Raw genomic sequence first — 21,685 nt, forward strand, 5'->3', positions numbered from 1 at the left:
GTCTCCCCGAAAAAGGGAGACCGCAGAGAAGGGAAAAAAGGCGACAGAAGGGGAAAGAGCTGGTCCATGCGTTTTGGGGGTTGAGGTGAAATTCCTCAGCAAACTGCCGTTGGAATACCCAGAGGGCCACGGCCAACCGTCTCATCCGGAACAGACCAACAAAATCACCCAAGACAAGAAACGAAGAAAAACAAGAAGAACACAAGGGAGGGAGGACAACGCAAAGCGTTAAAGCTTCAATCTCATGTCGCTCCCCGCAAAGCGTCGTCGCGTCATTCTTCCCGCACCAGGCGCCCAACCCTCCGGATCTCTCCCACCCGCCTCTTCTTCACTGGTAGCATCATCATCTCACCAGCCATCCGCCTCAGGACGCGGATCGATCGGAGGAAATGGGAGCAGCGAGGAATCGTTGTTAGGGAATGATACGAGTCGCGATCTTCAATCCAGAAGTCAGAGCATCGACTCATCTTCGGCCGACACCAAGAAGCCGAGGGCCGCATCTAAACGACAAGTTATTGCAGTTGCTTGCGATAACTGCCGCCGAAGAAAGGCAAAGGTGAGTGAAACGAACGCCGATACAAACTTTCCCCTCTGCACCAGAGAGAGAAAGAGAGAGAGAGTTGTCAAGATGAGCCGAGACTGAGAGATTCCACAGTGCGACGGCCATCGCCCAAAATGCCAGCACTGCTCCAAAAGGGGCGTCGAGTGCCACTATGAGGCCAACCAAGGCGAGACTGTGAGCCTCGCTCTCAAACGCAAGGCAAACGACCTCGAAAGCGAAAATGTTCAGTACAGAGAGCTTTTTCGCATGGTCTGCACCAAATCCGAGGACGAGGCAAAGGAGATTTTTCGCCGCATACGCTTGTCCGGCGACCCCCTCAGAGTCCTCGAATCCATCCGCCAGGCAGAGATTCTGCTCCCCTCCCTACCCGTCAATGACCGCGTCAGCGATTCGCGGTTAGCAAAGCTGAACGAAAGGGCAATGGAAAATAGCCTCCTCCGCGTGCCGGCAAAGCCCTGGACCACGGTTGCTGACGATGGCATTGTCTCCGAATTGATTACCGACTTTTTCAGCTGGGACAATGCGAGTTGCTTCCCCGCCGTCGAGCAGAACCTGTTTCTCGAAGACATGAGGTCCGGAAATATTAAGCGTGCAAAGTGGTGTTCCCCTATCTTGGTCAACGCAATGTGTGCAGTCCGTGCTGTAAGTCCCCTCTCTTCTACTATGTATCTCGACACCCACATATCGCGAGAGGGCATCCCGTAACTGACACTTTTCCGTAAGCCATTTGTTGCAACTGTCAAAGAGTTTCACTCCTACACAGGCCAGGACTTAGCGAGACAGTTCCGGGAAGAGGTCATGCAGCTGGTAGAAAAGAGTCATGGCCGGGCTTCAATCCCCACCATCCTTGCCCTCGTTCTCGTGGACTGGTCAGCGAGTATTGCAGGCGACGAAGCCAGTGCCAAAATGTACCGCTTCATGGCCTGGGAAAGGTATAAACGTTTCAAACCAGAGCGACGCTTCGCCATGCTCAATAAAGACGATCCAAATGATGCGATTGAAATGCTCGTCATCTCAAAAGCTGTGTGGGCCATATTCTTGATGGAGAGGTGCGTTTTCCCCTTGATAGCGAACCTAACTGTCAGAATCCCCAACACCAAACTAACACTTAACACAATAGCCGCGTATCATATTTCTACAACTCAACCGCAGATATTCCACCCCCGACAATACCCAGATTGTTCGACAACTGTGGACGAGACGCAGTCGAGCCTCTTGGCAACGTCGACGTTCTCGGTCGATCCTACCTAGAATCTACGAGCCTGATACCAATCGTTCCAGGAATAGCAACAGTCGTATCCGATCTCGCCAGGCTACAGTATGACGTTATGTCATATCTCACGTCTGGCAGCACCATCAAAGGAAGCATCGAAGACGTGAGGCGGAAGAAACACTGGTACTGCAGGTTGCAGGAGTTCAGGGAGGCGTTGCCCAAACGCTTCCAGATGGAATACAACTTCACCCCGGCAACCTGCTTCCTGAGGTTCGTCTAGGTTTTCCGATGACCATCGGCGAAATAGCGGAACGTGGGACCATGCTAACATCACCCAGGATGCACGAGAACGAGCTAGCCTACGCCGTCCTCCAGTCACTCAGCCCGTCAACCATCTTCGACACTCCCTTCACCGCACCTCCTACGACCGTAAAGTCTCTCTGCCTCCATCACTGCGTCTCCGACACAACCCTCGCAGAGTCATACCTACAACGCTACTGCACGCACTCGTACATCACCCGCGTCATGTTCGTGGCGATGCAGAACCTCATGCCCTACCTCAATGAAGGCCACGCCGCCACCAACGACCTCTTCACCCGCCTCTGCATGATGGGCGGTATCTCAGCGCGCGTCGTCCGTATGTCAATGTACCTCCTCCAAGCGGTGCAAGCCATGGCCTGGGCGATGAAGCAGGACATCCCGGCCGCCGCGAGACCGTATCTCGATCCTTGGGTGAGGCTCGCGATCCAAGAGAGCGAGACAAAAGCACCGAGCTATGCTGTTCCGGACCGCGAGGAGATCAAGGCCCTCCTTGCCGATGATGATCAGAGCGATGGTGGATCTGTCGAGAGCGGCGCCGAACTATGGGCATTGGTAGAGAAGTGGGCTCTCAGCACCGGGAAAGGTCTTTGATGGTATGCCCAAGTACTTGATTAGGGGGCCTGGCGTTTTGGATTGGTTTGCATGGCATGTGTTGCAAGCGTGTTTGATCATGATGAGAAGTGAAAGATTTTTCGAGCATTTGCCAGATATGTGGCGGCCATTTACGGAACAGAGATTCGGGCAGCGCGAGCTGTCTGTCATTGTTACTTCCAGATCATGACCCAGGGCTGATACAACATCGTGACAGTGAAGTATCAAAACCGTCGAAACTTACCCCCCGCGCTCAAGGTCGATCAAGTGCCAGCAAGTATGAAGAGACGCAACAGACTTGCCTTGCCTCCATGAGATCACAAGCGACATCCTCGTTTGTTGAAAGGCCTTGGCTACCAAGAGTGCATTGAATTGCGCACCAATCACAGCTAACGATCCGTTCGGCGAATTATCAAAATTTTGGATTCCAGGACAAGGGCATCGATGTCACCTTCCTGCTTGGTATCGGCAGCCCCTCCAACTTCTCTAGATTCCAGATGAGCTCGAAGCAGATCGGGATTTGGGCTTGATACCTGCTTCCCCGGAGTCCTATCCGAACCTGCAGCGCCGGTCGGTCGCCGTCTCCGATTATATCCTTAGAGAGGACATCGTCTGACCTGGTCAGGATGCTGAGCATGTTAAGATGAGCCTATTCTGTAAAGTCGCAGCACCTCGTATCCTTCAACTTCCGCGAACGACCTAGCTTGACTTGTTCGCCTCTTTCAGTTCTTATTTCTTCAACTGTAAATTGCGACCTGCATGTTGTTCCACCCTCCCGCCCCCTCTCCTTCTCGCGGCGTTACTTGATGCCACCAAACGCCTGTCAGTCCGGAGACATGAGCTCCGTTGGTAATTCACACACCTTGATGACATTGAGCATCCCTTAATCATTTCAGACTCTAATACGAGGAACTAAGACAATGCGCTCACAGTGTCACATCCCGTCAAGTCCCCGCACTCAAGCAGCAACGATGCTTCTTTCTGCCCCTGCGACTCCTTCATCTTCTGTAATAAGGGCAATTACAAGCTTGGCTCAGTTGTTCGACGTTGGATTAAGTCAAGCTCATATAAGATCGCACCCGGCGCTGGTCTGACTCTTCTCCGAGTCACCTGTCAATATCGCCTTCACAGCTCATCAATAGGCATCGCCCAAGGTTGCTGTCAGAATGCCTTCGCTATCCTCTGTTATCTTCACCCTCATACAAGGCCTATGCGTTGCCGTCCAGGCCCAAACAACAATCACATCCACCGGAAACCCCATCATCGCCGACGGAACTTACTACACAGCAGACCCAGCTCCCTTGGTCGTAAACAACACAGTCTACATCCTAACCGGACGAGACACCGCCCCCGCGAGCCAAAATGCATTCGTAATGAACGAGTGGGAGATGCTCAGCAGCACAGACCCGCGTCCCTCCGGAGCTCAATGGCAGCTGCGCACCAACATTGCTCGCCCGGAATCGGTCTTCAAGTGGGCTGCGTCCGGGACTGCCTACGCTTCTCAAATCGTGCAGGGCCCGGACAAGAGATTCTACCTCTACGCTCCCGTCACCCAGGCCTCGACGTCAAATTCCGATCGGTTCGCCATTGGGGTCGCCGTATCGAGCAACCCCTGGGGTCCTTTCGTGGATGCTCACCCTAGTGGGCCCATTGTCTCGCAGTCTGTCCCGTCGCCGGGGAACACCATCCAGAATATCGACCCGACGGTTCTCCTCGATGATACCGGGAGGGTCTACCTCTACTGGGGGACATTCGGTCAGCTTCGCGGCATCGAGCTCTCTACGGATATGGTCAGCACCATCGGACAAGCCACGGCAGTCAACAGCCTAACTGGCTTCTTCGAGGCACCGTGGCTCCTCAAACGAAAGGGAACGTATTACATGCTCTACGCTGCAAATAACGCTGGAACAGATTCACCATGCACACCGACATCCTACCATGCCTGCATCGCCTACGGAACCGCCTCCTCACCTCTGGGCCCATGGACCTTTAGGGGTGTAATGTTAGACATTGTCTCATCAACTACTTCACACCCAGGTGCCTTTGAGTTGAACAGCCAGTGGTATTTGGTTTACCACACCCGAGACGCCACGGGAGGAGGTCACTTCCGCCGCAGCGTAGCCCTGGACTCCATGACCTGGGACGATGCCCAGTCGCCCCCGCGTATCAACAAAGTCATCCAAACCCGTCGCGCGCAACCCGCCGCTCCGGCAACCCGCAACATCGCGACCAAAGCTACAGCAAGCTCAGTCAACCGCACGCCGATACAGTACTGGATCAAATCCATCAACGACGCATGGATCCCCGGGAACCCCCTCCCACCAGACTACTGGTGCTCATACGACGGCACCGCCTCGCCGCAGACGAACACGCTTGTGTTGACGTGGCCCTCTGCGGTGACGCTTAACGGAGCGAGGATGGTGCTTTTCGCTGACCAGCCTGCTGGGTCGAATATCGGGGTGCCGCCTCCTGCGAGCTGGCGAATCGAGTATTTGAATGGGAGCGGCGCATGGGTTGCGGTTACGGCGACGTCTGCGTATTCCACTGCTGTTACGGATAATCCTGCTATTGTCAGCTTCAACCAGGTTTCGACGAAAAGTATTCGTGCGGTTTTGGTAGCTTCTGGTGGGAATGGGCAGTATGGTGGTGTTGGTGTTAAGGAGTTTGAGGCTTTGGCTCCTACTGTCCAGTAAACACTTAGAGAGCATTCATACGGGAGGTACATGCAGGCAGGATATTGAAGTTCTCACTCTTCATTCAACATTACATATTTTCCACCAATAGTCCGTCTCTCTTGAAGTCCTCCAAATTGATTTGGCTCACAAGTACTTCGTTACAAACTTTCCGATGTGTCTCCCTACATTCGATGATAATTCCCACCTTAAACTCCACCCATCAAAGCTTCGCCCGAATCTCAGGCTCCCCCAAAACCTCATGCTTGAACCGATACACAATATCACTAAACCTGCCCTCCGGAAACACATAAAGCCACGTCATCGTCTCCCCGCCGTCGCAAAACACACCGTGCTCCGCGTCCCCGGGGATCCACACGAGGTGGTCCTTGGACACGGCGTGCCGGACGCCGTTAATCTCAACTTGCCCGCTGCCGGAGAGCACATAGTATATCTCGGCCTGCTTGTGGCGGTGCAGCGCCAGGCTGCCATTGGGCGGGCAGGTTGCTACGCCGGAGCTGAGGGAGTCGGTGACTGTGCCTGGGGCGGAGACGAGGGTGTGCCATGTTGCGTTGCCGCGAGATTGTTCGGTGAAGGACTCCGAGGGCTTTGTTGACGAGGATTTGATGTCTACTATGAGAGGGGTTTCTGGGTTCTTTGATGTCATGGTTCTTCCTCTTCTTTTCTTTTTTGTGTTTTCTTTTCTTTTCGTTTCGGCGCAAATGCCAAAAAGGTCGTGGTCTGCAATCCCTACCGTTTGCATGGCGATGAAGAATTGTGTTCATGTGGGGGTTTTTATATCATTCGTCATCTAAGTACTTACCCCTCCTATTCCGAACCCGGTGAACTAAGAATAAGACGCCGTCTTATCCAATTTTTTACGTGACGATGGTGTTAGTTGTTTGTACTATATTGGTCGGCGGTGCGGAGACCCACACCACCCGTCCGGCAAGAAATGCCTTGTTTGGCATGTCGAGCCTCGGGGTCTCAACTCTATGTCCGGATAAGATATCTATAAGCAACTGCTTCTGTTGCACCGATTTGTATTCTGCCCACGATAGTAGGATTCTTTCTGGAATTGCTCGCATGCGATGTAACATGGAGGAAGATAATCTGATAGAACGATGATGCACTCATCAAGGTAGGCAGTGTCATGTGATGCCTCCGATAGGCAAGCTGCGTCTGGCTGACTGCCGGTTATGGAGCATCATTTTTCTTCATGTCGAAAATATTACAGGCTACCATAGATCGAGCTAATTGATAAAGCAACTTCAGATACCTTGATCAATTGGCATTGGGAACAACTTGGTCTCACTCTTCGAACATCGCCTTTAGGCTCATGATATTCCTAGTTGATGACTTTATCTCTCGGAGCGTGATCAGAAATAGGGTGACGTCTTCATCGTCCAAAAAGTTTCGCTGCGTTTCCCCTCCTCACAGCTTCAGTCTTCCTAGTGTTGTTGAGAACCTCCTCAATATCTTGATCAAACTTGATCCTCCCGGTTTCGGCCATAGCCCATGGCGTGAAAGGGGTATCCGTCCCCCACAACAGCTTCTTATAGCTCACCCACCGAAGCAGAGGAGGAATCGCCCAGATAACCGGCCAGGGCCCAGCAAGGTCAAAGTAGAAGTTTTCCGCCAGGGTTGACTTCATGAACGCCTCTGTTAGATTGACATCTGGCGTGCTATAGCTGACGATCCGATCCAGAGTGGGAACCAGACCGCCGCCTGCGTGAGGCATAATCCACTTGATGCGAGGGAATCGCGTCGGAATCTTGGAGTAGAATAAGTCTGCAAATGTACGAGCCGTGTCGAACGGGAAGTCGATGGTCGGCGCCCGACCCTGTCGGCCGGCTACCGGTCTATTCAGGGTAAGCCATTCTGGTGGTGTGATCTCAGGATCTTCTCCGTCGATCGAGAATCTTAAATGGTTATGCTCCGTGCAGGGTGCGGTGGGATGCTCAAATATTGTGGCGTTCACCTCGTTCAGCGCCTTGTAAACTGGATCGAGTTCCGGGTCGCCGAGATACATTCCATAGAAGTTGGACATAAGCACGATGCCGTCGGGTTTCGGGTTGAGCTGGGTGAAGCAGTATGTAATCTCCTCCACGGATGCGTTCACATCTGGGAGCGGAAGCGATGCAAAGAATCCAAACTTGTCGGGATACCTGGCTTTCACCTCCGAACCATACTCGTTGACTTGACGTGCGAGTTTGACGGCCTTCTCTGTCGCGGACTTGGATGGTAGGGAAAGGTATACCCCCGGACTGGAGATGGATAGGAAAGATTTCTCTATATCTTGCGCTTTCATGAAGTTGAGATGCGCCTCGGGGGTCCATTCCTATAATTCCATGTCAGCATGTCGCGGAGCTGTTTGGAGTGCTCGTTGAGATTGGTACTGACAGGAATCCCAGGCATGCCATCTGGGCCGGGTAGATGCCCAGCGTCTTTGAGCGCTTGCGCATAAAAGTCTGGGACGTAGTGCGCATGCACATCTATCTTGGCTTTTGAGGGTTGCATATGGTTGCCTGCGAGTGCGGAACGCAGCAAGTGGCTGATGATGAAGAAGAGAAGTGGCATGCTGGCTACGAGTTGAGACTGAGCAACGTTTCTGGGTTGAACGAGGTTGGTGCCGGTGCGGAACCTAAGCTTGATTACAGCACCACACATCTTCGGCTTAGGTACTTAGAGGAGCTGCAGTGATTATCAAATACCTTACATGTGAATGACGCCACGGCACCAGTGCATACCTACTGACCGAACCCTTTCCACGCCGTTTTCTGCGCTGCGTCACAGTGGCCATACTAAATTCCTCTTGTCTTGGGGCAGCGCGGATAGCGGCAGATACGAGACGCCACCCTTACAACTGTCTAGCAGCCATTTGCGCAGACTTACTAGGTACTCGCATGTAGCCTTATCGATCTTCGTTGCCAACAGTGGAAATACAGGCTAGGTCGTACTTAGGTTCCTCGGACATGGCGTTTGTTCCTCCAATTCTTAGATAGACGTGTAGTTGCTCATCATTGCAATGCTTCATAGCTTCAGCGACGATATCATCGGGCACATAGGTTACAAACTGTAAAGATTACAATAGATGCGTCGATGTATCAGATTTCCCTCCCATGCTAATTGCTCATGCCAATGTTCGTTCCACGCAAAACATTTACTTTAGATCACTCAATTCTCTTCTAGGCCAAGCCCTGTGGGTGGGCGATGGGAATGATCGGTCCCATGACCACTTCTTCGCCAGTTTCTCCTCGAGAGATCCGTCCAGCATCTGCACAACATACTTACCCAAGATGGGTAGGAACTTCCAGCCATGGAACGATCCGCAAGTCGCGACATAGAGATTCTTACTCGCAGAGTGAGGGGAGATGATGAAGTCCTCATCGGGCGTGACAGCCTCCCTATTCAATATGTTAGCAAGATACGGTGCACTAGCTGTTAGTTCTGCTTTAGACGTCCAGGAACCTGTATACATACCAGCAGATGCGATAGTTCTCATTCTTGAAGGCCTCGCTTCCTGTTCCAAATAGACTCTTTCCAGCATAGTCAACGTCTTCTTTCAGAGCATCCGGGACCTCGAGCTGCGCATAGTCAACAGCCGCAGGAGGTGCAGATATCTGGCTTCCGTTTGTGTGAGTCTGAGTGTTTCTGAAGATTATTTGACCCCAGAATTTCAAAGTCTTGTCCTTTGAGTGAGGAACACTTCCGTTGCTTGCGCCTGGGATGGCGTCAGTATTTTAATCATAGTAGACTCGGCTTGTCACAAGCTTTCCCATACCTCTTGATGGCGGTACCATGGAGATTCCAACTGGACCGTCGTAAAGGTCTTTTGCATTCTCTCCAGAGACAGGCGTGAACCCCTCGGTGACAGCTGCTGCCACGAACCTGTCGCCAGCTTGGAGATCCGTTCTCTCAGGTGCGCTATCGGCAAGCAACTTTGCCGTGTAAGCACCCGTTGACAAGATGACTCGTGAAGCGGCTATACTCTCGCCCTTTGATGTCTTGATACCAGTCGCAGCGCCCTGTTCATCAAACTCAATCTTCTCAACTTCTGCCTCAACATACTTCACTCTGAGCTTCACAGCCTCCTCAATAGTACTCTGCAACGCCTCCTTCGCCTCACCCCATCCACTATTCTTGTTCACAAAAACCTCTTTCACATCAGTGAAATCAGCTTCTTTGAAAACACCGCCATACTGCTTCTTGGCCTCCTCAACAGAGAAAGAGAATAATCCGGAGTCAACTCCGAGCTTTTTGTAATTCTCCTGCATCTGTTCTGCAAAGTTATTCGGCGAGACCCAGTAGACGCCGCTTTCGTGGTAATACGGTTTCCAGATCGGGTCCTCTGACCAGTACGTCTTGGCCTCGAGGCAAAGGCGCATGTATTCAATATCGACATAGTCGGCGCGCACGACCTTGTTCCAGTCCCACGAAGCGGCGACGCGGATGGGGGCGTCGTAGGCGTTGCGGTCGACGAGGGTGATGGTGGCGTCGGGGTAGGCGCGGATCAGGTGCAAGGCAGTGGAGGCGCAGAAAACGCCAGCGCCTATGATGAGGTATGAATCTGGTGAGGTGGCCATTTTTCATGTACGAAGCTTAGCTTCTTCTTGACTTTTGGTCGGCGTACTAAATCAGTCTAAAGATGATGAGTTTCAACATCCAAGTTGATCACATCTTGGATTCCGTTGTCGGACACTGCCCGCACTTCATCCTCGTCTTATCTTCTGACGTCATGTGATTAAATCGGCACGCCATCGGCTTTGGGCCGAGCAATCTCCACTGCAACATACAGCACGTCGCATTAGTGACTCTTGTCGCGAGGATACCGGTGGGATGTAAGTTCGTTCCAGTCTTACCTTACCTTTGGCAGATATCTCAGTTGGGCTTTATCTAGGACACCCGGGAGGAAAGCAAGTGAGAACGGGATTCTTCAGCTTCGACTCTTTTTCGGCTTTAGAAAACCATGGGCACATAAATATCACGAAGAGAATTACCTTTTCTAATTTCATGGGGAGGGAGCCTGAGCTATTGATGTAAAAGGTAGAGGTCATGAACCTCGGAGGTTACCAGACTTGCGTCTCGAGAGCCTCCCGCTGGTTGAGGCGCATCCTCGACTTCACCTGAATGGTCTACCGTATCTCCTGAAGCGTTCTCCGCATCTCTTGAGGCGTTCTCATCCATGCCTAAAAGGACTTCGGCTGTTGGTCTCTCGTCTCTAAGGGGACTCCAAAGGCGGTAGTACCGGTGAGGCGTGAACAAGAGATTGCAAGCTTGGTAGGTCCGGCATCCAAGAAAGGATCTGAAATCTCAGCTCGGCCGATAAATTCTCGATACTTGAAGCTGAAATAGGACTCTCAATCGAATTGTTTTCCTCAAAACGGCCTGTTACAGTTTTGTCCTGGCTTCTGGTATTCATGCGGCTTGCGTCGTTGCTGGGGCTCCTTTGCGGTTTCTTCTTCAGCGATTCCCCATGAATGCTCCCTGCACGAACTTCATTTTCACCCTGACACACTCTGGCGTCCAGTTCCATTTGGATCGTGGCGAGAAGTGTCCTCTTGTCCCCCTTTCTGTTTTCGCTAGCAGATTGGCTGGTTGTGGAAAAATCGCATGCGTTTGAAGACCAACGAAATGGGTGATGTAGGTTGCCGGATTTTGGTCACCGCCCAAGGGAACGCCCTTGTGGAAGAAGTCTGAAAGAGGGATGACTTACAACCATAAGGCGGGGCAAGTGATATTTGAACCAATAAATGACAATTGTGTATATGATTGTTCATGTGCCTCCTTCTTTGTAGCGTAGAGGCACGATTGGTTATGGTCACATTGACGCGGACGCTTCTCGAGAGTATCGCCCGTGTGTTTTGATCACTAGAATCCTGAATAATAGATTTTGGATTACACTGCCGCAACCATAGTATTCACGATGGCGCGACCTCCCAGGGATATTAACTTCTCTTGTCAGTAAAGTAAGCACTTGTCCAAATTGCAGCTACCACATCTTTTTTTGTTCCACATCACGGCTCTGAGCTTGTGGCCTATCATTTTCAGGTCTCGCAAGGGAAGAGTTTCCAACGCCTGACTCAACATTATAACCGTTGATACCCATTCTTGCAGACCTGGCCCTGCCATTGTTACATGTGCATAGATAACCAACACGAGCTGGATTTAACAGGCTCGACAGCCGCATATATTGATCCGCTAGTAACTTCGACTCGGAGGGCGCGTTTGGCGGCAAAACTGTAACAGCCGCTCATTAATTTGGCGGTTCCAACCAGCATCACCCTACTTCTCGATATTTCGGGACTATACAACGGGAAGCGACACACAACTGCATGGTAGATGGTGGTATCATTTGGGGACTCGCATAAACAGAAACTCGAGCATTGATAGCGTATCTTCCTGTCCACCAATTCAAACATATTTTGTGGAATGTAGCACAAAATCAATGTCACTAATCTCCTGGTGTTCGGTCTACATGCTGGTAGCACGAGAGGTCGTCGTGCAATATCAACATCTTGAGAATACTGTATGGTACTGGTTGAAAGCTGGTAATTTGAATAAATACTAATGCCCTATGTGAATGTCAGGCTGATAATTCTGGGTAGCCCCGGTGGTCAGAACGAGAATGAACTCCGCAGTCAGTGCAGGTACAATCAACAACAAGCAAGTAAACCAGCCTAGCAGTTCTCTCGTGGCATTTTCCGCGTCTTTCAGCACCTTAATTTAAGTGACTTTCATTTCGCATTGTCTCAATACTCGTCATCTACATATCATACGTCTGCCCATAAGGAACCATTTCACTACTCCAGACAGTGAATCCACGTGCGGCCAAGCCACACAATGAGTACTCCCGGATTAGCAACCTCACTTGACTCGATTGCCACCACTGCCACTTATGCTTCCACCCTATCAACTGACTCTTATATCAGCAATATCGATAAGCCAAGGATCAACGATTGATTCGTGGAAACGTGCAACCACATCACCATGGTGGAAACCGGAAGAAGTATTCTTCTGGAGCGGAAAGTTTAGTCACACAACATCAAGAAGCGTGACCCCAACTATATTAACACAATGATATGGACTTCTGAGATGGATCGCGACCGCCATCTATACAAGGACGCAGGAGACCGCTTTGTCAACATGAAGCAGATTGCCGAAGCCTATGATAGACTCTGCAAGGGCATGAAGTTCTCGATTGATTTCCCTGAACAAGAGAAGAGACGCCTCGAGTCCATTGAAGACGACGAGAACTGGATAGTGAGTCTTGCCCGATTCTGGTATCTCTGAAAAGAGTGTTGCAACTGACACCAAGGTCTTGCCGGGCAAGCACGACTTGACTTGATGAGCTGGTACCCGCTCGTATTCAACACCCAGTCTACAAAAGGACATATTAAGCAGGCCTAACAAATGATTTCTTCAGCGATGAAGGCAAAAAGAGATGCAAAGTTCCAGAGAAAAAGCTGGTGGCCAGACGACCCCCCAAAAAGCATGAGACTAATCAGGCTTTGTGGAAATTGATGACGCCAAAATCCATGGATCCAGACAGGCAGCCCGAGCTGAATCAGTGTTAAATGAGTGAAGATAGAGTTTTGGGGAGTGGTTTGGTAGAGAAGTATGGTAATTGCAAGGAAGTTGTGTTGTGTCTCCCCTCCCTGTGGGACTGTTTTGATCTTTTCATTTTGGGCCGCAGTAAGGTGAATCAAGAGGAGGAAACCGTGGTTATATAAGAGTGATATTCATGTAGTAGTGAGGTTGGACTGGAAGTATCAAACAATTATGTGTTCCTTAGGTGGTTGTCAATCATCGCTTGTATAATATATCCGATTCAATGGCAATGCAGCACTCGAAAAAGGCCAAGTGTATGCGCCCGAGTAGCCGGCTGACACCTACCTTCCAGTATCATATTTGATGAATCAAAGGTGATGGTACTCACGAAAAGCTGGTCCAAGAGCGTACGGACACGGCCTGCCTTTGGGAAGTTGATATTCCAGACTTGTGACATGCATATGCTTTCGAGAGGTTAGATGTATGACGAATAGGAAGGTGAATAACTCCAGCTTGCCCTGGTAGGTAATTGAATGGCGTCTACCAGAAATGAAAATCAATCAATGTGACCCTCGGCATTTCACTAAGCAGGTATGAGATTATCAGGCGTGAGTGACTTCATCAACAAGACTTCGTCAACGTTGAAAGTTGTTCACAATGCGCGGTTCTTGGTTCAAGTCGCTTACTTTGCACGTTCGTTTATGAGAGTAGAACTGAAAAATGAGAAAACTTCGAAGTGGGAGAACGCGGCCTGCTTGCCATTCAATGGAATGCCCTCATGGGGGTTTCGCTGTACCTAACAGCTGGAGTTAATCGAACGTTAGCAAGCCACGCTCACGTGGCCCGTGACATGATATAATACCAGGCTCACAACGTTATTCCAACATCATGGGACCTCGTCAGATCATGCTTTGCCCAACCGCCGCTAAACAAATGGGAGTTGATTGGTGCGTTGGGAAAGCAATGTTCGGTATCATTGTAGGTAGTTTGCAGTCTGAGGAGGCGCAGCGTTGTGCCCGACCCACGACTGAAGCGGGCCGCGTACGGGGGGCAAACTACGTAGGGTGATGAATATCGCTTCTGCATATTCTTGGTAGCGATTATATAGGCTCTGAACCACTAAATTTCCCTTGGCCAGGCGTCATGCAGCCATGTATGCGCACCAACTCAGTCTAGCTGCGGCACAGCTGTCGCCCGGCCAGGGTGAGATCGTGAGAGGCCGACTCGTACCGAGAGAGAGCATATTCGTCCGTTGCTACATGCAGCCAGACAAAGGAATGCCAAGATCGTGGGCTCACATGTATCGACCACATTTGCAGTAATTATTTAAGGTACTTGTCAGCCCGAATCTCCGTTACAGTATTCCTGCATCACCTTTTTCCTACCGCCAGCGACGCAATCGACACACTTTTCAACATAGCATCGCATTCGATCTGGATTTCAAGAAATAGTAACTTCGATTCGAGCAAGTATATCTAAAATGTGGGACTGGCAATCTTATGTGACGGGATCCATAATACGGATTGTCCCATCCGGTCTCGTAGTTCTTCCCGCCTTGGGATTCTCCGTACTTATCCTGCGTAAACCCGGTGCCAAGCACGATCATACACGCCGATGGGTTGACTTCACCAAGGTTGCCTTTGGACTTTGGAGCATGTGAGTGAGACCAATCCTTGCTTATCCGCTTTCAATCATCTCGGAGGCTCCCGAGAAAGCTTCATGGATATCTATGCCAGCGCTATTCCGAAATGAGACTGATGCCGCCGCCGCCTTTCAGATCTTCACTTCTCAGCCTCGTGTACTGGATTATTCTCGCAGTCTCTTACTCTCGGCGACAGAACAGCGGTTATTTTCCCTATCCGGCTGGTATAGACTACCTCATTTACGTCAGCGGACTGATCGGATACCTGGGCAACGTCGCCCTTCTTCTCGCTTTTTTTTCCTTAGCTCATGCCTTGACACAGCTTCGCAGCGGCGCCGAGAGTGATGACAGCAATGCCTATCGCGTCGGCAAAAAGGTCGTACTCGGTCTGTCGGCTCTGATTACTCTCGTAGCTGTGGCCATTTTTGCCTGCATAGTCGCTGCGGCAGTCTTACTTGAAATCCTTCCTGGCAGGGATCGGTATGTCCCGGGCGATTGGGACAACGCGATTAGGCTCGGTTTTGCCGCCGAATATATGGGGGTCATCAACATCGGGTTTCTCCTTGCTGCGGCCCTTGGCTTGGCTGGTTATGCCTTCGTATCCTTCAAGGCGGCTAGGGGCAGTCCTACTCAGACGGTAAATTTGTCTCTCCTTGACCCTGGAGACAAGAACAAGTTCATCTAAACATGTTGCTGACTCATCACTTTGTTAGGCGGCTACTCTTTTGCTCATTGCAGTTTCGCTCTGGCTCATAACCAGATTATGGAACTTCATCTCCTGCGTCATGGCGGTGACAGGTTATTATTGGGGCTATGGTTCGTCCTACGTTGCAGCCGCAGTCATCGATGCGATTCTCATTGTGTGGTCATCGTTTGCGGCTCTCATGGTTCTTTACGTCCTAGCATCCAACAACGCGTATAGTCTTTCAAGGCTTCACTATCAGGAGGGAGATGACGAGCAGAGAGTCTGGGATGAGCGAACTCAAAGCACTTGAGGCCATCATTTCATATGCTTCTGAATTTCAACAAGAATATTTGCCATATTTCATAATGTTATCTTGCTGTCTCTCTTTCTTCTAGTCTTCATTTGCCGAGGTGGTGATCCTCAAAGCCTGTAGAGGATGGAGAGGTTGTTATGAACGTGCCAAGTAGCAATGACTTGTAAATTCAAATACTTGTTGCTCATGAAGGTTGCTCACATAGACTCTGAGAATGTTGATCTTACTCTGCATCTTGACTTCTCATGAGAACCCGCCTGACGTGGACGGATTGATGTCACGAATGACTGTATGAGAGGAGTCCGCGTCTAGCCGTGCTGTTAGCGGGTGAGGTCTATGACTCTAAGTCTCATAGCGTCTGCTAGGTCTCTATATTGCGAGCGGCCATCTAAATAAGTCTCACTTACAAGTAAAAGATCATCATGCTCATTGATATACACGCCGCAGGACTGGCATTTGGAGATATTAAAATAGTCCGCCATTGTGCGAATTATGTTATTTGCTGAAGTTTTTGGGCAATACAGTTAGGGGACATATTTGTTAGGGCACTACTTTCTCCAAGCTGCGTTCAACACTATATTATCCATACGTCAGAAGTTCCCTACTAACTTTTATCAAGGTTTAGCAACATGCACATCCTAGCTGGTAACAGAGCCATAGGGCGCTGTACGAGGCAAGCTTCGGGGAGTTATTACAACAAGACACCGGCTCCAGCTGAAACTGACCGCCTTGGCGACGGGAATTCTTTGCCCAGGCGCGTCGTCATCGGATTCGCGATCCGCAGCCCTGTCAAACAAGCCTTTTCCGTTCTTTTTACGCTCTCTACTATTCGACGCTCTTTTTCGCCGTCATCAAGTCATTTCGCGACCGTCTCATTTGTCAATCTCAATCCATGTCTCTCATTGTGTTCGTCCCCTAGTATCGGCCCCAAGAGAAGAAGCCCGAAAAGATGCCACGTCTATCCGACGAAGTGGAGGAAGAGCACCTCCTGGGCGCCGAATATTCGGATCACGAGGGGGTGCTCCCAATGGATCCGTCCGAGCCGTCCCCCCGCGCCGGCTTCCGAGCCTTCCAGAGACCTCCGCCGCCAAAATGGAGGCGGCCCTCCTCCGGTGATGGCGGCTTTGGCGGTGCCCTCGGCGGGGTAGTCTACAAAGCCGGCTCGCGTCTCAATGCCGCCTTGGCTCCGTTCCGGGCCCGGTCGCCGCGGATTATCATTCTCATGCTGGCCCTGCTGAAGTTCGCCATTACTATTAAGGCCATGATGCTCATGCTCCCCATGATGAGGCTCATTGAGGATGATATATGCCACAAGCACTATAAGACTAGCCCCGCAGAAATTATCCCGGAGATGAAGTGCAAGGTCGACGAGGTGCAGAAGCAGCTCGCCTGGCTGAGCGGGTGGCAGTCTCTCATCGGTGCCGTCGTCAACTTTCTCGTTGCCTTTCCTTACGGTGTCTTATCAGATAGGTGAGTCACGATTCCCCATGGACAGAGCAAGATTGACTTCTCCTCCTCAATGACTTTTACCTGATTTCTAACACAAAATGTCTAGTATCGGCCGCAAGGCAGGCCTCATCTTCGCCTACGTCGGCACCATCGCCGCCTTCAGCTGGTCCCCCTTCATCCTAGCCCACTTCCCCAAACTCAGCATCTACTACCTCTTCTTCGGCTCCTGCTTCTTTTTCTTCGGCGGCGGCATCGTCGTCGTCTTCAATAACGTCTACGCCATGGCCGCCGACATCAGCACCGAAAAGGACCGCGCCTCAAACTTTGTCATCCTCTCCGTCGGCGCTGTCGTTGGCGGCGTCAGCGGTCACGTATCTGCCGGCTTCCTCATGGAGAAGTTCGGCCCATGGGTGCCGATCCGTCTAGTCTTCGTGCTTACTCCGCTCGTCTTCCTCATCATCTTGCTCTTGCCCGAGACCCTGCGCGTCAAGCTCAACAGCGGGAACGAACCGCCGAAACCGCAGCTGTCGCTGAGCGATGCCATCAGGGAAGGCTTCCTCAAAGGCTTGGTCCAGCTCAAGGACTCCCTCGCGATTCTCAACAATCGCAACATCCTTCTCTGCCTTGTTCCCTCACTCGTTGGCAACCCAATCATGACGGCAAACTCCTCTACACTACCGCAGTACGTGAGCAAGAACTTTGGCTGGACCCTCGCCCAGACCAGCTTCCTCCTCTCCCCGCTGGGCTTCCTGCACCTCGGCACCCTCATCCTCCTCCCTTGGATCTCGAAAATCGTCGTTGATCCCCGCGGCCGCTTCCGCCGCACTGGCTTCGGTAAGGACGCCCTCCTCGCCAAGGCATCCTACATCATGATCGCAGTCGGCGCCCTCCTCGAGGCTTTCAGCCGGGAGATCGTCGTCTTCCTCTTGGGTCTCGTCTTCCAGACCTTTGGTTCGGCCCACAACCCGCTCGCGCGCGCCATGATCACCGAGTTTGTCGATCCGGAGCACACATCCCGGCTGTACGCGCTCACGAGCATGGTCGACACCATCGGCTCGCCGCTTGGCGGGCCGGTACTGGCGTGGGCCTTCTCGCTCGGGCTGGAGAAGAAGGGGCTGTGGAAAGGTTTGCCATGGTTCTACGTTGCGCTCTTGGCGTCCTTGACGTGGGCAGCGCTGATGCTTGTGGAAGAGCCGAAGAAGAAGGGACCTATCCACTTAGAGAGCGAGAGCGCTCTAGAAGGATTGGACTATGAGTCAGGGGCGGAGGATTAACCCCGGACGAGGCTCTTCTACCAGTCAACGTCGCTCTCTTTCTTACTGGTGTCATTGCAATGTTTTCTCTTGGGATAGATAAGGCGGTATGGGAACTGGGTTAGACGGACTAACAAGCATAGACTGGATATTGTATGTAAAATTACCACGACTCGACGGTATCGCAGGCTACTGTGGTTAGTAAGGTAAGAGTAGGCAGGCGTTCTGTATCAATTCGATCAAAGATGATCAATATACCGCGGACCACTTCCGGTTGCTGGGCGAACAATTGACAGCCAACTGACGGGCAGGGCCGACCATTTTGTCGAATGGGGGACCATGCCGCCAGTTATTGAAGTTGTCAACGGGGATCATCCCCGACGGAGCACGAAGATTGTGGATTCCTGCCGCCTCGTTGGCATCGACAATACCAGCTGCCATTCGCCCACGTGGCTGTCGCTTGTCTTCAGGTTCCTGCTGTACAATAGGGAGACCCTCGATTGCAAAATTTTGTGAGTGGTACGCAAGGCTAACATGAGGCAGGCGAGACTACTTATCTGGGTCATCTATATCATTAATGAGGGTGATTGTTCCATCGCGAAAGATTCTCTCACTATGGGCCACCGGGTCAATGCGCATGAAATTGGGCATTTTCGGGCTCGACCGCGGTGCGATGCCTTGATTTTCCTCCATTTTGTTTCTGTTGTTCGTTGGGCATCGTCATGCCTTAGCACCTCAGGACAGCCGATGACCAGTCTCACACCAAGATCGCTATGATCTCGACGCCATTAACAACAGACTCAATGGCCCGGTGGGTGGTGCATATCGTCATCGTCATGGGTGACAGACCAGTCGGTTGGTTCAAAACATGAACTCATGGTCTCTCCGCTTGCAAAAAAGCAGATCAGAAAGCACCAGCCACACACCGAAACCCCCTCACCTCTATTGTCTTGTCTAGTCTCTAGGTCCTCCCCAGTTCCTAAGTGTCACGGTCAATGGGGGAGGATCCTTGCTGTTTTGGTGATTACTGGCCACAAACACCAGCATCACTCCAAGCGATTAGATCTTGTTAGGTCTTATCCAGGTCTCTCAAGTTTCACAGTGGCGCCGAATCCTTCGATTCTTGGCAGGCTTCTAGCGTGTGGCTGTTCCCCCCCATCCCCAGCAGAGTCTCTGTGATCACCAGATTCTCCCTTCTGCGGCTACTCGGAAATTCTCCGTGAGGAATCTGTAGGAAATGTAAGAACCGTGATCAAAGAGGGCCACCAATGGGCGTTGAGAGAGACTACGTGATGACTTGATCCGCTATGGCTGAGCTCGAACAGCAGTGTAGACTGCAGAAACTATTTGTCTCTCCCGTAGTCTCGGTCCGTGGCGCAACACTACACTAATAACACAGCACCGATGATCCCAGCTCATCGCCCAATAGTTCAAACCGGAAGAGTGTTGACTGATTTCCCCTTCACCTTTTCACCACACCCATTCCCCGGTGTTGCCCCATTTCGCCGCCGCCTTCTCAGTTTAGTCTTCGCCCTGCTAATGCGGTTGGGTGGTAAGACAACAGAAAAACTCGACCCTTATTTTCATCCGTCCACCGCTACGGGATTGCCCACCCCGCACTTAGTGGGCGCTGCCGTGCCGCAGAGGCAACCCGGCCGAACAATGTTTAAGGGCGAGGGTCTGATGTCATGGGGTGCCACGCTTGCCATCGTTATGCTATGACTCTGTTGCTGGGGACTTGAAGGGAATAGTCACCTTCCATCCTTTCTACCAGCAGCCCAGCACCGAACCAAGACCGAGACGTGACCATGGTTGGGCATTCATCATGTCTGCCAAGGATTGCTGGGCGAACATATAATGCCCAGGCTTCGGAGAGGGCCCCCCGTCGTGAGTTCTTGCAACTGACAGAATTTCTTGTGTTTTGACTCCATCGTCAAGACCGAGAACTTAAGTAGAACCTAAACCCACCTTCCCACTGTTACACGAGGCTTTGCCACTTTATTTGACCCTTACGATACCCTCAAGATACCCTTCTAGTACTTCGACTTTTCGTTTCTCGAAACCTGTATACCCATTCGCAAACAGTAATACTTATTATACCCATTCTGCCATCAAGTAAAGCAAACACCCCGCTGTCTCTCCATTCTTCAGACACAACAGCATGGCCACCTCCGATTTAGAATCCAAAATCCGCCAAGCGGCCGTCAAGAACCGCCAACTCCTCGCCATCCTCGCAGACACAGACAACGCAATCCCTGACCTCCGCCAACAACGCCGCCTCATCACAGACCTAGACCACCAGCTCAAGGAATCAGACAAGATCATCCGCGCTCTCGACGGTCGCCGCAAAAAGGAACTCAAAGACCATGAAAAGTTCCGCGACAGCGTCATGCGCCGCTTTGTGCACAAAGCCGTCGGCAAGCGCGACAAATTTGACGAGCGCGCCGCCCGCGAGGAGCGCGAGTACTTTGACGTTCTCCAGGAGGAGCACCGCGAAAAGGAGCTCAACAAGAACGTAAAGGAACAGTTGAGCGACGCGCGCGAGGCGAGCAAGGCGCTTGAGATGGAAGCTAGGCGGCACGATGAGGCGCAGTGCGAGCTTGACAGTCTCTATGATTCAATCTTCGCGGGCCCGACGCCCAGTTACCCTGAGGAAGACACCCTCGAGCAGTCGGCCGAGCAGGCGCTGCACGAGTACCACGACACCCGCTCAAAAGTGGAAGCCGAGCAACACGCGATACGCCTTCTGACGGATGCGATGAAGCGGATGGGCGACTCACTGCGGCACATGGACGATGCCCTGAGTCACTCGCGCATGGACATGTTTGGCGGCGGGACGATGACGGACATGATGGAGCGAAACGCGTTGCAGCGCGCCGAGAGCGCCGCACAGGAGGCGAGGATGTTGGTGATGCAGGCGCAGAGGATGACGCCGTACATTGGGGACCTGCCGCCGATCAACATCAACCATGGGAACCTCATGGGAGATGTGCTGTTTGATAACATCTTCTCCGATATGGCGTTCCACGATGAGATCAAGAAGTCGAGAATGTCGATTGAGAAGTGTGCTCAAGTGTTAAGTCGGTATCTGCACGAGACGAGGGACCGACACATGTATCTTTCGCGAGAGCAAAAGGTGCGCGGAGAGAGGTTGGAGAGTACGCGAACGGCGCTGCAGAAGGAGAGGGAGAGGTTATTCGAACAGATTGCTGGAGGAAATATCGACATGAAGTTTGCATCTGACTCTTCGAGTGGTATGCCAGTTGGATTGAGGCATTGAATGGTGGTAGGACATGTTTCTTTTGGCTCAAAAAAAAAAAAAAAGAGCATGGGAATCTGGCGTGAAAGCCAGGAATTTGGGAAAATATTAGCAGCTTTAGATACCAATTTGCATATCACACGTTCAAGTGTCAAAGTAATTGTTCAATACTTC

At 51.5% G+C, this 21,685-nt stretch overlaps 8 protein-coding genes across 8 annotated transcripts; 5 read left to right on the forward strand and 3 right to left on the reverse strand.

Annotated features, from left to right (window-relative positions):
* The first annotated feature begins 13 nt into the window (after positions 1–13).
* Positions 14–2,893, forward strand: BDP55DRAFT_222758 (uncharacterized protein). The gene is made up of 5 exons (XM_060566090.1): positions 14–556; positions 656–1,204; positions 1,286–1,611; positions 1,683–2,045; positions 2,114–2,893. The coding sequence occupies exons 1-5, from the start codon at positions 245–247 to the stop codon at positions 2,685–2,687; spliced, it is 2,124 nt and encodes a 707-aa protein (XP_060427376.1). The 5' UTR covers positions 14–244; the 3' UTR covers positions 2,688–2,893.
* An 803-nt stretch (positions 2,894–3,696) lies between these two features.
* BDP55DRAFT_614063 (glycosyl hydrolase family 43 protein) lies at positions 3,697–5,380 on the forward strand (the record flags this gene model as incomplete). The annotated part of the gene is made up of 1 exon (XM_060571235.1): positions 3,697–5,380. The coding sequence occupies exon 1, from the start codon at positions 3,854–3,856 to the stop codon at positions 5,378–5,380; it is 1,527 nt and encodes a 508-aa protein (XP_060427377.1). The 5' UTR covers positions 3,697–3,853.
* BDP55DRAFT_670055 (RmlC-like cupin domain-containing protein) lies at positions 5,344–6,176 on the reverse strand. Its single transcript, XM_060575349.1, has one exon. It carries the CDS (start codon positions 6,120–6,122, stop codon positions 5,583–5,585), a length of 540 nt encoding a protein of 179 aa, XP_060427378.1. The 5' UTR covers positions 6,123–6,176; the 3' UTR covers positions 5,344–5,582.
* A 158-nt stretch (positions 6,177–6,334) lies between these two features.
* On the reverse strand, positions 6,335–8,014 carry BDP55DRAFT_670056 (amidohydrolase). Its single transcript, XM_060575350.1, has 2 exons — positions 7,763–8,014; positions 6,335–7,700 (listed from the first exon to the last, which is right to left on the reverse strand). The coding sequence occupies exons 1-2, from the start codon at positions 7,937–7,939 to the stop codon at positions 6,759–6,761; spliced, it is 1,119 nt and encodes a 372-aa protein (XP_060427379.1). The 5' UTR covers positions 7,940–8,014; the 3' UTR covers positions 6,335–6,758.
* A 139-nt stretch (positions 8,015–8,153) lies between these two features.
* Positions 8,154–10,040, reverse strand: BDP55DRAFT_586212 (FAD dependent oxidoreductase). Its single transcript, XM_060570875.1, has 3 exons — positions 9,144–10,040; positions 8,843–9,083; positions 8,154–8,766 (listed from the first exon to the last, which is right to left on the reverse strand). The coding sequence occupies exons 1-3, from the start codon at positions 9,943–9,945 to the stop codon at positions 8,523–8,525; spliced, it is 1,287 nt and encodes a 428-aa protein (XP_060427380.1). The 5' UTR covers positions 9,946–10,040; the 3' UTR covers positions 8,154–8,522.
* A 4,153-nt stretch (positions 10,041–14,193) lies between these two features.
* BDP55DRAFT_223087 (uncharacterized protein) lies at positions 14,194–15,994 on the forward strand. The gene is made up of 4 exons (XM_060566092.1): positions 14,194–14,566; positions 14,749–14,776; positions 14,875–15,189; positions 15,266–15,994. Exons 1-4 carry the CDS (start codon positions 14,391–14,393, stop codon positions 15,545–15,547), a joined length of 801 nt encoding a protein of 266 aa, XP_060427381.1. The 5' UTR covers positions 14,194–14,390; the 3' UTR covers positions 15,548–15,994.
* Positions 15,995–16,577: 583 nt separating this feature from the next.
* BDP55DRAFT_556570 (major facilitator superfamily domain-containing protein) lies at positions 16,578–18,273 on the forward strand (the record flags this gene model as incomplete). The annotated part of the gene is made up of 2 exons (XM_060569607.1): positions 16,578–17,020; positions 17,106–18,273. The coding sequence occupies 2 exons, from the start codon at positions 16,578–16,580 to the stop codon at positions 18,271–18,273; spliced, it is 1,611 nt and encodes a 536-aa protein (XP_060427382.1).
* Positions 18,274–20,413: 2,140 nt separating this feature from the next.
* BDP55DRAFT_695397 (uncharacterized protein) lies at positions 20,414–21,532 on the forward strand (the record flags this gene model as incomplete). Its single annotated transcript, XM_060577465.1, has 1 exon — positions 20,414–21,532. The coding sequence occupies one exon, from the start codon at positions 20,414–20,416 to the stop codon at positions 21,530–21,532; it is 1,119 nt and encodes a 372-aa protein (XP_060427383.1).
* Positions 21,533–21,685: the final 153 nt, after the last annotated feature.

The sequence above is a fragment of the Colletotrichum godetiae genome (assembly GCF_030913485.1).
Source record: "Colletotrichum godetiae strain CBS 193.32 chromosome Unknown BDP55scaffold_31, whole genome shotgun sequence".
Classification (NCBI taxonomy): domain Eukaryota; kingdom Fungi; phylum Ascomycota; class Sordariomycetes; order Glomerellales; family Glomerellaceae; genus Colletotrichum; species Colletotrichum godetiae.

Bases quoted from the DNA above. Each gene is read 5' to 3' on its own strand.
- BDP55DRAFT_670056 (XM_060575350.1), bottom strand. From the start codon at position 7,939: ATGCCACTTCTCTTCTTCATCATCAGCCACTTGCTGCGTTCCGCACTC. The intron at 7,701-7,762 runs GTCAGTACCAAT...ATGGAATTATAG, and splicing joins ATGGCATGCCTGGGATTCCT to GAATGGACCCCCGAGGCGCA.
- BDP55DRAFT_670055 (XM_060575349.1), bottom strand. From the start codon at position 6,122: ATGCAAACGGTAGGGATTGCAGACCACGACCTTTTTGGCATTTGCGCC.
- BDP55DRAFT_222758 (XM_060566090.1), top strand. From the start codon at position 245: ATGTCGCTCCCCGCAAAGCGTCGTCGCGTCATTCTTCCCGCACCAGGC. The intron at 1,205-1,285 runs GTAAGTCCCCTC...CTTTTCCGTAAG, and splicing joins CAATGTGTGCAGTCCGTGCT to CCATTTGTTGCAACTGTCAA. The intron at 2,046-2,113 runs GTTCGTCTAGGT...AACATCACCCAG, and splicing joins CCGGCAACCTGCTTCCTGAG to GATGCACGAGAACGAGCTAG.
- BDP55DRAFT_586212 (XM_060570875.1), bottom strand. From the start codon at position 9,945: ATGGCCACCTCACCAGATTCATACCTCATCATAGGCGCTGGCGTTTTC. The intron at 9,084-9,143 runs GTATGGGAAAGC...ACGCCATCCCAG, and splicing joins CATGGTACCGCCATCAAGAG to GCGCAAGCAACGGAAGTGTT. The intron at 8,767-8,842 runs GTATGTATACAG...CATATTGAATAG, and splicing joins GAGAACTATCGCATCTGCTG to GGAGGCTGTCACGCCCGATG.
- BDP55DRAFT_223087 (XM_060566092.1), top strand. From the start codon at position 14,391: ATGTGGGACTGGCAATCTTATGTGACGGGATCCATAATACGGATTGTC. The intron at 14,567-14,748 runs GTGAGTGAGACC...TCTCGGCGACAG, and splicing joins GCCTTTGGACTTTGGAGCAT to AACAGCGGTTATTTTCCCTA. The intron at 14,777-14,874 runs GTATAGACTACC...GCCTTGACACAG, and splicing joins TTATTTTCCCTATCCGGCTG to CTTCGCAGCGGCGCCGAGAG.